Source organism: Solanum pennellii, chromosome 1 (assembly GCF_001406875.1).
Source record: "Solanum pennellii chromosome 1, SPENNV200".
In the NCBI taxonomy this organism is placed as follows: Eukaryota; Viridiplantae; Streptophyta; class Magnoliopsida; order Solanales; family Solanaceae; genus Solanum; species Solanum pennellii.
Genome location: NC_028637.1, coordinates 89614475 through 89629404, shown reverse-complemented (window position 1 = coordinate 89629404; position 14930 = coordinate 89614475). Strand labels below are relative to the sequence as shown.

The window sequence follows — 14930 nt, the reverse complement described above, 5'->3', positions numbered from 1 at the left end:
CCCCCTAGACCCCCCCCCCCCAAACTCATTCTTAGCCGCCTCCGTAGCATTTCGCTAGATAATATTTTTTGCTTACTTACCAAATACTCGAAAATAAGATAGAGACCTATTTTCCAAGAAAACATTTACAAGGAAATCATTTTCCTTCATACCAAACACACCCAAATCATTAATTATCAGTCTGTCGGATTAGAAATCCCTACTAACACTCACATTCCGTGTTTCATACAAATGCACTGACTAGAAACTTAGAAGAAAATGTATAAACCAATAACTAAGTCTTTCATGATAAAAATGTCTGCGGACACCACCATCTCGACTTTATTTTCAATTAAAAATAAAAGATGAGTTAGCAGATGTCAAAAGATCTTTAAATATTTTGCCTAGGAAACTCACACTTTAATCACCTCAAACATCTGACAACCCCCTAAATATAATGTGCTAACAATTCACACTTCAGAAGTATCTAATACTTCAACCGTATCATTTTCAAACAATATAAAAATTATATCCAACATCTAAGACAACTCAGTCCTTGAAACAATGTTAATTCCATGAAATTACTAATATTTTACACATTAACTAACAAAAAGGACTACTCCAAGTGATTCAATTGTACATTTTTGGAGTAGGAGAAAACATTAATACATACAAGTACACAGTTAAACAGCATGAGAAAGGTTCATAAATACTAGTATAGCCAACATTTTGGATCATTCCAAATGGAAAACTTATCGCCTGAGACGAGGAACACTACTTCTGTGTTCACAATTTGGCAAGACAGAAATTTTAACATTTCTTTTCCAGGTTTTACACATGTAGATATCCGATAAATCATTGCATATGCTAATTCATTAACAAATTCGCAAGAAAACTGCAGCATCCCAATATATCTTTCCTCATAATGCAGATGGAAGAAAATAATCATGAGTGCGTACACCATCATCAATATGAAAAGGGAATGCTACTCATTTGAATATAGCTGGCGACGACCAAAAGAAAAAAGACTGAATACTACTCTCAGAAAAATAAAACAATTAAAATATTGATGGCAACAATCAAAGGAGAAACATTAGTACTCCTATCAGAAAACATACTTCCAGCATTTAAAATATGAAAAAGATCAAATTTTGGACCCTACTAGAAGTGTTAACAAACTAGTGAAATCAAACCTTGAACATTCTGAGGAACTTGGAGAGGCAGCCTTGTCATGGGGATCATTGAACTCCGGTCCGCTTGTGGTTTCTCATCTTCTTTGATAGAGCACTTAGAAAGATCATTTGCAACTTCAACTGGATTTTGCACTGAATTGTCTGAGTATAATACACAAGCCCTGTATCTAAAATTTATCAGTGGCTAAAGTTGTGCAATAATTGAGAAATGTCTGATAGCCAAAACTTGCAGGGAATTCCTTTTATTAGAAAAACTGGGAAAACAATAAAAAATGGTCAAAGGAAAAAGGATTTGATCAACCAGCATGACTGCCAGGGACTAACCTAGGTAGGGATGATGAGTGCTGCCTCTCAGGTGGAGCAGCAGCGCCTCCTTTGCCATAATGCTCTTCAAGATATGCAAACTGCTTCTTGAATTTGTCAACGGCACTGGGGAGTGACACAAGAAACTATAAGTAAATCCCTTTTGGCTCCAGTCAAGCGCAATGAAACCAAATTATGTTTCTTAAAAGGAACAACAGTAAATAGCACTCTATTATGAGATTTTTACAAGTAATAATGAGCTTATTAATATAGGACCCAGTGATCACTGATATGTACCATAGCAGAATATTATGGTTGACACCAAATTTTCTCATTCACCCAATGCCTCACTCCATAGATTTTGTTATGCAGCTAGCTAAGCATGCATAAACAATTAAGCAAGAAATGACAGATTTCTCTTAGAGGAAGATTCTCTAGCGGGTTAAAAGCAGTCTGAGTGAGGCTTGATAATAGAACATATTTTTAATAATAAGTCTGGCATGACTGACCAGGGAGAGAACCAAGTACACTGTGATAGTATCAAGTTTAACTTCTTGAGATAATGAGAAAAACTTGAGTCAAAGTGCAATATTTCCCCTCCATTTATAACTTATAAGCTTCTAAAGTTGGCTACATCTTTCTCAAGCCATGTCAGATGAACCATGCTATTTTCTTTATCAGGAAGATGAATCATAATTTATGTGATTGGCAAAATGAGGGTTGACCAAGATACTACCACATCCATGTATGGGAAGTTCAGAGATCCACATGAATTACCTTCAATATAAAATAATAAGCATACTGTCATATCGAATGGGTTGGTTTCATTCCAAGACCTTCCTAGAGTACAAGGAATCTAGATTTACCCATTTCTATGTGAAAGAAAACAACACCAGAACCACTCCCATTAATCCTACATTAAAAGAGTACTCAAAGTTTGACTAACATGGAAATGAAGTTAAGAGTTCCTTTGAACTCTGAACTACCCCAAGGAGGAGAAACTAAAAAGGAAGTCTTCCCTGATTCACAATACCGGTAAAGCAATTTACCCCAGAACTACATTGATTAATTAACTTTTAATCAAAGGAAAAACATGGAGGTTCCAATTCTTACCAAATAGAAGAGTTCCGCACTACAATTAACTAAGGAAATAGCAGAAAGAAAGAGAACACCGGAGTAGACTTCATGTGAAGAACGTGAGCTTAAATAGAAGTATTGAAACTTTTTCAACTCTATCCACCTTTCTAAGGAAAAACTCGAAATTGTGGCCACGCCACCTCAGATGCCACACACTGGCACGTAAAAACATATTATGATGTGCTATGAACACATTGCTGTGCACATGCAAATAAAGGGTATGGATGCGGAGAAAACCATGCAATACAAAGGTTCAAAGAGAAGAAAAAAACTTAGTTTGAGACAAATGTACCTTGGGTACATGAAACCTGTAGGTTCTTGCCCCTCTAAGAACTCCTTCAACATTTTTGGGTGGTATTCAAGAATTTCTCTGTATATCAGCTCCCTCACATCCTCCTTTGTTATCCTTCGCCTTTCAAACTCAAATTCCATTTTTGTAACTGGTTGAGCAGAAGGTTCTCTTTCCACTTTGGCTAGATTCCTGAAATATGGATCTGCAAGAGCCTGAATTTTGAACATGGAAAAAAGCGCAGTTAGGAGCTGGAGTCACAAATAATACAACTTTGTGGAAACAGATAGACATAAAGTATTTGTACCTCTTCTGCATTAGGACGATCCTTGGGATCAAAAGCAAGCATCCTTTCTAGCAAACGAAGTGCAAGGGGATCTGCATGTGGAAATTTATGGGAGAAAGGTACAGGCTTCTTCTTACGCATACTGCTCAAATACCTCCGAGCCTTTTCATTTCTTATCTGTAGGCACATAAGCAACCATATATTAGCCACAAAACTATCACAGTATAACATCTTGAATTCCAGGGGGGAAATAGGGACTTACCCTGGCAATGGATTCGGGGGAGGGTGTGCCCAACAGATCGGTCATCAAGTCTAATTGGTGAACCACATTTTTACCCGGAAAGAGAGGCTTCCCAGTTAGTAGTTCTGCAAATATACATCCAATGCTCCATATATCAATTGCTGGTGTATACTGAGGACAAATCACAATAAACTGATCTTAGAATGTGCTGTTATCATAATAAAATGAAGAAACTATAGCTGGTTCACCAATAAATCAGAATAACTATCTAAAGCAAAAAAGTGTATATTCACACCTTAGAGAAAAATGATCCACACAATTCAGGAGCCCTATACCACCTCGTAGCAACATAATCCTACAGGAACAAATAACCAGGTTATTAGATGTTACATGTTCCTCTAATCTCATTAACAGAGCTATTTTCGAAGTTATAAGTTTTGTGCAGAGCATTAAGAAGCATACAGTCCAAAATATAGCTGTTGGAGTATCATTGAAGGCCACTCTTGCAAGACCAAAGTCACAGATCTTAAGCTTGCAATCAGCATTTGCTAATATATTTTTGGGTTTCAGGTCACGGTGAAAGACATTGGCTGCATAATATTCCAACATAGAGGCATTGTTAGAATTGGAGAAACTTTCATGGATTGGAGTATACCATTGCAGCTAATATGGCTAATGTTAATGTCAAAATACATAATATGGCCTTCATGGAAGAAAGTCATAGTAACTAAAGCACAATCTTGTAGCCAGCATACAACCTGTGTGTATATATTTCAGCCCTCGAAGAAGCTGATAAAGGAAAAATTGATAATGTTCCGGCGTAAGATCATCATTTGCTTTAATGACTTGATGCAGATCAGATTCCATGAGTTCAAAGACAACATAGATATCCTTGAATTCCCTCCGAGAAGGAGGTAACAATATATGCTTGATTTCCACTATATCTGGATGCCGAAGAAGCCGAAGAAGCTTGATCTCACGAAGAATACGTGTGGCATCAGAGACATGTTCAAAGATGTCATTTATCTTCTTGATTGCAACTTTTTCCCCTAGATGGGTATCATACGCAGAGCATACTACACCATAGCTACCTTTGCCAATAACTTCCTCTATCTTGTATCGACTCCCTTCACCATATTCAGTAAAGAAATCTACATCTCCAGACCCCTGCATATTGATATTATAATTCATAAGATGAGTTATAAGACCTGTCAAAATGGATCTTATTACTATAACTCAATTGCTACACACGTTCTCTCTTAATAGGAATGCTTTTAATTGTGCATCTATGCTATTTCAACCTTGCACAGGCTATGAGGAATTCAATCATTTCTTTTTTATCAAAACTGTATAAGTTCAAATATTTGATTCACCCCACAACTGTTTCTCAATAGAATTGGATCATAGAATTAAACTTGCAAAATACCACAGTACAACATTTATTAGGTCTAATATGTCAATTAGCCTTAAACCTCACCACATATCAGAGCCTGAAAAGAAGATCCAGTCACTGCTTAACTAGGTTCCTAAATCATACAAATCTCAACATATCAATCCTCCAACCAAATGTCCTAAGCCATATAACTACAGCAGCAACAACAACAGTGCGATCCTACAAGGGGGAGTCGTGGGAGAATAGAGTATCCACATAACTTACCAGATAAGTGATTGCCCAAATTTAAATTGGTTGTCAATCAGAAGATCGCGTTATTAAGTCGATTTTCTAAAGCTAATAATAACCCACAATCAAAAACCATAACTACTTAGTAAGGGAACAACAAATCTAAATAGTTGTAACAACTAGGTTTAGTATTGTAACTGATTCTACCATACTACTCATAGCTTCAACTAGTATCCAAGCTGACAAATTCGAAAAGACCCTTACTTTTTTTCGCTGATCAGGCTGCATACTTCAGGTGGCAAGCATCAAAACCACAAACAACAGCTAGCAATAAGCAAAAAGGTCAAGAATCTTATCCAAAAAAGTAACTCAACCAAGTTGAATTCCAACTTGCAGATCAAAAACTATACCTAGAACCCAAAAGTAACCACAACACAAATGATCAGATTCAAACAACACCCACCAACAATCTTGCAGTCAAAACCCCAAATCTCAGGAACAGACAGAAAGGGGAAAAGAATGGGAAAACCTTGTACAGCTTTCAAGATCCAATATTGAGTAGAAAAAAGGAGTTTGTAGGTGGCACTATATGACAACAAATTTGTGATATAGCTGTAAATAAAAGTACTCCACTAAATAGAAAAAGCTCAACAAACAAACAACAGTTGTCAATGATCTAGAAATGCACATACAACAATGTCAAGATTGAAAACTGTTGATAACTATGCTAAAGATACAATTTTTAGAGAGAGAAATTGAGTAAAAATCAGATCTTGGAAACACCCAACAAGAGAGAAAAGGTAAAGAAGATGGAATATCTCTACTACTGTATGTTCCAAGTTTTGAAGAGAGAGAGAGGAAATAGGGAAATTTTGGATTAGAAAATTTCTATCCATAAAACTTTGGGGACCATATTAGTAATTTTCTTTTCTTTAGGGGTGAAAATGACACAATTGCCCATTGGAATATATTCACTAGATTTTACAGTTATATTTTTAACAAGATTTTTTGCTAACATCTAGTGGTTAGGGAGCATTTTGGATTAAGACTAATAATTTAGTATATTTATTTGGTAAAGTAGTTGATTTATTTTATTTTATTTTTCTCCTAAAACACCTGAAGAAAAATATAGTTACTTCACTTTTTTTAATAAAATATAATATTTTGGTTGCTAAATTGGGGCATCTTGTAATCTTGATAAAAAAAGTCTAAAGAGGTCATAATTTGGACTAGAAAAAGAGTGACTTGAGGTAGCTAACACTTGTAATTTGTGGAAAATTCTTGAATTGACTAAACTCATGTAATATAGGATTATATGACTTTTAGTTTGATGTACAGTATTCGTATTATTTAACTAAATTTAGATTCATACATAATAAGGTTTAGTTTAAAAAGATGACATCTTTAACATGATTTTTTTTATTTTTAAAAATTTGAATCTGAGAGCTTTGATTAAGAATATTATTTGACATATATTATGTAAAAATAGATATAACCTATAAAAAGAAAAAAAAAACTCCAAAATCTTACTTTTAAAAAAGATTTTATTATTTATTCACCCCTTTAATAACTTGATTGTGACTTTTTATCTGTTAATATTAATTTAATGTACTCTAATGATTCTTTAAGAAAAATAAAAAAGTGCAATTGAACCATTTTGATTTTTAAGTAGAGGGAGATTGGGTGGGAGAGAAGGATAGAAAGCAATTATTTTGCTACAATTGATTTTGTTATAATATCAAATTTGAAAGTTAAAATTAAAATATCAAATAAAATCATCAATTTAATAAATATAAAGACAATTTATATTAATTTTAATGATAAGTAATTTATTTGTTAGACATTATTGGTACCTCTTTATTGAATTTTTCAAGTCAATAATTGATCTTTTCTGATTTATTAAAGAAAAAGTTTTTAAATTAGTATATGAAAATATACGTTAGTGAAAAATATAAATAAATGACTCTACACTAATATTAACTATGAACTAGAGATATATACATAAAAATAAGCTCGTGGAACTAAATTAATAATGCTTAAAATTATTCAACAAACTGCACCTCATATTAAAGCCATCTAAAATGTAAGAAACGACAACAAAATGGGGTGTGTGTGAGTGGTGGGGGGGGGCAAAAATAAAATTAAAAAGAAGAAAAAAATAGCAAAAAAATAGGGAAATGTTATAAGTAGATTGTATTTATGGATATTTATTTAAATATTAATTGGTTTAATAAATTTGTAATTGGATAAGCTTGCAAAAGATAAATATGTGATTAGATAAGCTTATTATGCTGATATGGTATTTTTATCGATAGTTGTCAAGAATTAAGTAATATTATATTGTTGCACCCTATATATGCCTCTAATATTAACAAATTAAGGAATGAAGTTTTCATCTAACATATTGTTGATCAATCTTGACAAGAATTGAACTCAACTCCAACAAAGAATGGTCACCCTATTTGATGTTTTTGGTAGATTTGAAGAAGCTCTTTTAACATTTAAATTGATAGAAATATCACGTATCGATAATGATTCTGTCTACTTTATTATCTACTTATATTGTAGAAAATTTTATTTTAAAAAAGTTATATAATCTTAATCTATTCTATCGTATACTTTTGTCATGTCAAATTTCATAAAAATATATATTTTCATGCGTTATGTAAAGCTTGATTGATGTATGAATATCTCATGTGTCAAAAAAAATATTGTTAACCGTCGATTTTTTTTCAATAAAATTAATTTGATGTGTAAGGAGATATTAGTTAATAGATAAGATATTAAAGTTTATAATTCATATAATCTTATACTCCTTCTGTCCGGAATTGTTTGTCATGTTGCGCTTTTCGAAAGTCAGTTTGACTAATTTTAAAAGTTAAATTAAATCACATTAATTCGATATTTTAAACAAAAAAATTAGATATTCTAAAACTATATGAAAATTAATATAAATTACAATTTTTTGCATATTAATATGATGAAAGAATACATCTTAAATTAGTCAAAATTTTTATAGTTTAACTCTAAAAATAGATATCATAACAAACAATACCAGACGGAGGGAGTAAATGATTTGGATAATAATGTACAACAAAGAAATCAAAAATCATAAATAGCAAATCATTGTTAATAATATCCCAACAAATTTGAAAAAATTTATTAGACAATATTCCATCAGGTCCAGGATCATTGCATGTAAGTCCCAATTTAGTTGATTTATTTAACTCCAACTTAAATTCTAATTTTCACAAAGTTTATTCACACTTAATTACTCCTTATGAGCCATGAATCAAATAATTCATATTACACATTTATTGTCGTATGGTGTATGACACTGTTTGAATGTGTATTGAATTTACGAAATACATACTATTCTCTCCTTTTTGTATCAATTGTCCATATTTTTTTTATATGTTCTTAAAGAAATTTTAAATAAAAAGATTTTACTTAATTACCTTTTAAAGTACTCTTTTAATATTTTACTGAACTTGTTTAGACCTTTTTAAAAAATAATTGTTAAAGTAAAGGAAAAATTCAATTAAAATATTTTATAAAAATGATAAGTAAGTTATGATATTTTTACTGATGTAAATAACTAATATAAAACAGAAAAATTATGATATTTTTAATAATGCATGACTATCAAAAGTAACATCATCCAAAATAGCAAAGTGTATATATTTTTTTAAAAAAAAATATGGAAAATTTTATATGGGAAATTCTTAAAATTTATCTGCTTGGGACTTGGAATTTGCGTACATGTATCACATTGGTAGGTATATTATATGTACCCCGTGAATCTCTAAGAAAATACAAAGTTTTATATTACTATTTCTTTCGAGCCGTTTTATAATATCTGTCGTTTTAACAAAATAAATTTATAGTGTGATAAGCGTTATTTTAGAGATTCAAGATTAAAATAGTAATGATTATTTTTAATTATGTTCTTATATTAAAGAATTATTGCTTTTTAATAATCCGTTTAATTCTCAAAAAATATTTTAATAAAGAAGAATAATTAATTAGTAAGTTATATGTACCTTACATTGTTATTTTTTTTAATTATACTAAAATGAATTGAAGCTATACTTATTTAGAATAGAGGGAGTATTATTATAAATTATTATTTTGTTTCTTGGAATGCTTAATATTGTTGGTTAAAACAAAAATATTCTCTTCTATTCAATCTATGTATAGTTACGTTATTCGATAGTCATATAATCAATTTTTTATTTATTTATCCTTTATCATTGAATTTTTAAAAGGATGAAAAAATAAAAAATAAATAAATAACTCTTTTTTTTTTATGTCGAGAGAGATTGAGGTTCCAAAAGTAACACATAAAATGGTTATCAATGTTAAATATCATTTCCTTCACTGATACATTGTGATAATAAGCATTTATTTAAAATTGATTATATGTATATACTATATACTATACTCTTTTGTCAAATTTTATATGATATTCTCTTTTTTTTTCTAACGGTAATTAAAAAATACACATTAACAGGTAAAATTTCTTATTTTATCCTAGTTAGGGTGTGTTTGGTACGAATGAATATTTCTCTAGAAAAATTATTTCCTAGAAAAATATAACAATTCTAATTTCATAATTATTTTTTGATATTTAATTAGTGAAGAGTAGAAATTGTTAATTCAAAATATTTATAGAGGATTTAAGAAAATACTATTGGAGGTGGGTGTGAGTTATTATAAGTTGGGGTGGGATTGGATATGTCAAATGATAAAAAGAATAAAATATTAATTATAAAAATAAATTCTCCACTTCTAATAGAAATATATTATTCTCATTTTTTCAAAAAGTGAAATACTAACTACAAATTTGTTTTTCTTCTTTTAATTATAATAAAATATTATTTTTCTCATTTTTAAAAAATTAGTTTTACTGTTACTTTTCAATAATACATAATTTTAGTATCTTTGTATCGTACACATGTCATTGTCCTTTTAGGTTGAGTTTAATATAATTATTATAACATTATAATAGTTATATTTAAATAAAAAGTCATGTGCATATGCTTGATTGGTAGGATACCATGAAGTTGGTTAAAGCAACTATCAAATTGGCCTTATTTTAAAATAGTACTAATCTATATATGACAATGCCCTTCTTTAAGTCATGTGGACCTATCAATATAGTCATAAGCTATCTACTGAACTAAATCACAAAAATCAACAAATTATTTTGGATAAGGAAATTTCAAAAATAGTTCTCAAGATTCTTTGGTAAACCTTCTACTCAAATCAAATAGGAGAGGATAAGATTCCGACTCTGCTGTTAATTTTAGAATATTTGATATGCTATATGAAATTATAAGAGCGTAAATAACATGTATAAGGATAATTATACGATAATCTAAGGAGCGTATAGTTTTAATTATTTTGAAATCACATGGGGTTAATTATTTTTCTTTTAAATTAAAATAATTGTAAGTGTCTTTGATTTTATATTTACCAAATTATCAATTATTTAAGAAGATGAGAATGAAAGAAGAAATTGATTGATGTGTATGCATGGACTTGAATAAGCATCACACCTCTGGTCGGTTGCATGTGCCTAACATGCTGGAATCTTTTGATTTAATAAAATAAATATTTTCGATTTTTTTAAAATATCGAGACTTAAACGATAAGGTGTAATGTGAACTGAAAAAATAAAATTTGAAATAGATTCATTTCTTCTTTGTTGATGATGAAGTTACATGGAAGCATTTCTTTTAAATGTTTTAAAGAATAAGAAGCAGATTCATTTCATTTGTTGAGTTTGTTAAATTTATGCAACTTCAATTTTTGATATTGCAAAATAGTGTCCCATTTTATAATGGGAAGAATTATTCTAAATCTTAGGAAATTGAGTGAAAACTAAAATTAGAAAATACAATTTTATTTTAAAGTCTTGAGCTTTATTTTTCATATTGTTATTTTCGATTTTACAAAACTTGGATCTTATCTAGTAGTTATAATTTTTTTCTACGAAAGTGTATAATTTATGTATATAGTTTAGTTGATACTTGGCTACGAATTTAGGTTTTAGTTAACATCGTCAAAAAATTCTTTGGAATTTCATTTCTTTCAAGATATAAACAGTATTATTAAAAGTCAAAGAGAAATAAATATTATGATTTTTTCTTTTTCACTATTCTTGTGGAGAGAATTATTTACTCGAAAAGGTATTTCATTAAAAATATTTTGTTGATAAAGTCTTAAATCTTTCTTCTTAAAGAACCTTTCAAGCTTAACAAACGATAATGACCTTTTAAGATAGCTAATCATGACTCGAAGTTTTTAGGCCCTTAATTTTTTTTAAAAAAATATTGAAAATGGGATGCTCTTTATTCCATGAATTAATGCTATACTTAATTAATGATCTGTTGGGTATGTAGCAAGAATAGATAGGAAATAGAAGGAAGGAGAGAAATTTGAAAAGTTGTGCTTTAATGAAAAGACATTTGTCCCTCATCGGTGATGGAAAGAAAAACAGGAGAGTTTAAGTACATAAACACTCCTATTAATTGTTAAAAGAAAGAGGGACCCCCTCGTGTCGTCGTTGCTCGCTCGCTTTGGCTTATGATCGATCAAGAGATTATTTTTGGACAAAGATTGTTTTAATTATTTATTTAAGAAGTTTTTAGTTGACCGAAATGTTTTCAATTTTTTAGTTGACCCGACCCGACTCAGATCCGCGCGTGACCCGCGTTTTATTTTCCGTTTTATTCAAATTTCCCGCCATGACTGTTGTGAAAGGTTGCAACTTTCAGGAACAGTCAATACCATTTGAAAGGTTGCAAACTTTCATTAATGGTCATGTCAATTCTGAAAGGGTTGCAACCTTTCAAAACATATTCTTCTTGCCTATAAATACCACTCAGTCTTCAGAATATTTTTTAACGAATTTTCTGTTCTTCCTTCTTCTTCTAAACACATTTTTCTTCGTGTACTTTCCTGCTGTGGTTGATTCGCTGACAGTAGAGTTTTTGGTATTTACACTCTGCTGATTAAGATCATTTTACCCTGGGAGGTTATATTCCAAATCAAACCTCGGATACTAGAGGGGAATAATTTCCTTAAGGAGACATTGTGAGTTCATTGGACTTGATCTTCTTCCAAACTAAAAGATTATTTCAGATTCTGGTACGTTTTTTTACAGATTTAAGTATTTTGTGAAATAAATTTCTGTTCATCTTGCTTACTGGTTCTATAAATTTCAGTTACTTCGTGTTTCTGAACAATTTATTACAATCAGTAATTTCTGATTTTGACAACACATATTGGAAAACATGATCATAATGGTATGCAAAGGAACTTAAACAATAGTTGAGAAATCAAATTAATTTAGTATACAAATTTTAGATTAGGAATAATATATGAAAGCATCTTTAATTTTGGTCTAAATTGACATCATATTTCTAATTTTGAATACCCACATATAAACACTTAAATTTATATAAATTAAAATAAACTTACACATTTTATACCTCAATTTACATATTAGGTAACATTTTATGTAACAATTATGTGCCTTATGTCTCATTCTACGGGCAATTCTTTGAACGTATCTCCCTTAATTGATATCCAATCTTCAAAGCTTTGTGTCTTTTTTTCTTCTTCTTAATTTATATTAGTAATTAATTAAATGTTTTTAATTGATAGTTAATCATTTTTTCTTCTAAGTCTCCTCCTCTCTTTTTTTTTTAAAATAATTTTTAGATCTATCCTTATGAGTTATTATTATCCAATCTTGTACTGTTTGATTATTGTCTATTTATTACTTCCAAATATTCTTTATTCGTATCATTTTCTCTATTTTTATTGCTAATTTGATGATACAGATCAGTAGAGAAATAAATGTAGCACTTTAAACTTGTGTTCATTCAATATAACTATGATAAAAAAAAAAAACGGGTGATATAATTTTCTAAGTTAAAAGGTAAATTATTTGATACTGAAACAAAAAAGTCGAACAAAAGTATTGAAATATCTTTAAATTTAAGATGAATAATTAGTTTTGTTTTGAATTATTAACAATTTTTAAAAAAAATATATATATAAATCAGAGGTGTATTTAAGTTTAATGAATCAGGTAAGATCGTTAATAATTCATAAATAAAATTAATAATTTACACCAACCAACTTAAAGGATATTTTCAATACTTTCTCTCAGATATTTTTAACTAAAAATATTTATATATCCCGTTTAACTTAAGCTAATTTGAGATTGAAAGCTAATACGTCAATTGTCATTATAAAGTTTAAAAAGAGACGAATACAATAATAATAATAAATGTAACCAAAAATTGAACTTTATAGTGCTTTTTAGTTGTTTTTTATTGTTATTAAAATAAAAATAAAAATAGTGGAGCTGGTGATATAATATTTATGTGGAACAAGTGGGATTTGGACAAAATATATATATTTATTTGTGTACATCAAATAATTAATTTTGTGGATAACTCATTTTTGTGGTCAACACAATGAAGCTGCCCATGAACTGGTTTTGTTGACTTTTTCCTTACGTGGCATGTTCTTCAACATGACAGCTGTCCATATATAAAGCTATCTACAGATAGATGTATGGCCAACACGCCATTCTGGCATAATAATGATGTTATGTAACTGGTCGTGGCGTAGAGATGAGTTTGTTTTATTTTTAATTAAATATTTTGAATTTGAATTAAATATACGAAGAAGCTTCTACTAGAAAACTCTTAAATTAATATATTATTCAAGTTTAATTGAAATTTCAACGTAAACTTTGAACATCAGAAAAACAAAAAAAAAATAGAAAGAATGATGTTATGCATCAGTCAACAAATACAACAAAAAATTTAATAACATTGTATTCTCAAAGTTTCAGAATAAGTGGTATTTATATTTTTAAAAATAATTTTGAATCAAAACAAATAGTGTTTTAGAACACATAATGAGGATATGCATTTAACTAAAAAATTGGTTAATTTTTAATTTTTGAAAGTGTATGTTAAATATAAAAAATAACTCAAAATAAATTAGTAAGTGTTTGATGAGATTAAAAATAATTTGAAATAAATAAAAAATAAAAGATAAAAAATAAATCTCTTCCTACTTATTATTTTCGACTTAAAAACTAATTCTTAAATCATTCCAAACGAGTTTTAAATAGTATATAAGTAATATTAAATGGTGTATCATAAAATAATCTTAATAACTCAATAAATTAACTTATCTCAATTTTACTTTATTGATCAAATTCAATTCCCTAAATTATAATATCTCCTCATTTTCCTTTCGTTTAACTTTTTTTATTAAATTTGGTAAAGTAGTTTTTTTTTTCTTCATTTGACACCACATACTATTTGAGAGATTTAGATTATATTCTTCCTTTTGGATAAGGAATAAAAAAGAATTTGTTGTTAATTAATCCCACGTCTTTAAACATTATGATTCTTACTTTTTGATAATTAATTCTAAATCTTTATACTTGTTCTCACGTTAATCTAATCATTACATCCTAAACTTTACAATCTAACCCTCGGTCCATTTTAAACTTTACACATTTTTTAAAAATAATTAATATAAATATTGTGACTTTAATTCTTGAAAAATACATAATTAATGATGAGGTAAAACATGAAAATGGATTGTATATGTTTTTTTTCTAATAAGTTTAAAGTGAGAGATAAAAAGTAAAAGATATTTTTACGATATAACAATCAAAAATAAAAGTGAAAGTAGACAATATTTTCTTTTTGAATTTTTCGTTAAATGTTCAGTATGTATATTATAACAAGATTAAATTAAGATTCGTGCTGAAAAATTTCACATTACAAATAAAATGTTTCAAAAAAAAAAGCTAAAGATGAGAATATTAATTAATGTGG

The 14930-nt window shown here is 29.1% G+C and overlaps 1 protein-coding gene across 3 annotated transcripts in view; it reads right to left on the bottom strand.

The window, feature by feature from the left end:
- LOC107004503 (mitogen-activated protein kinase 15) overlaps window positions 1-5905 on the bottom strand; it is a 9347-nt gene extending 3442 nt beyond the window's left edge. Inside the window, exons 1-10 of one of the 3 annotated variants that reach the window (XM_027914561.1) lie at window positions 5460-5905; window positions 5314-5373; window positions 4187-4595; window positions 3891-4018; window positions 3724-3783; window positions 3450-3599; window positions 3209-3364; window positions 2905-3116; window positions 1497-1601; window positions 1173-1339 (exon numbers count right to left, since the gene is read on the bottom strand). In XM_027914561.1, coding sequence (XP_027770362.1) covers window positions 1173-1339; window positions 1497-1601; window positions 2905-3116; window positions 3209-3364; window positions 3450-3599; window positions 3724-3783; window positions 3891-4018; window positions 4187-4595; window positions 5314-5337 — 1411 coding nt within the window. In that variant the 5' untranslated portion in view covers window positions 5338-5373; window positions 5460-5905. Of the gene's footprint in view, window positions 1-1172; window positions 1340-1496; window positions 1602-2904; window positions 3117-3208; window positions 3365-3449; window positions 3600-3723; window positions 3784-3890; window positions 4019-4186; window positions 4596-5313 lie in introns of all 3 variants that reach the window. The other 2 variants (XM_015202715.2, XM_015202722.2) reach the window with 2 other exon arrangements.
- Window positions 5906-14930: the final 9025 nt, after the last annotated feature.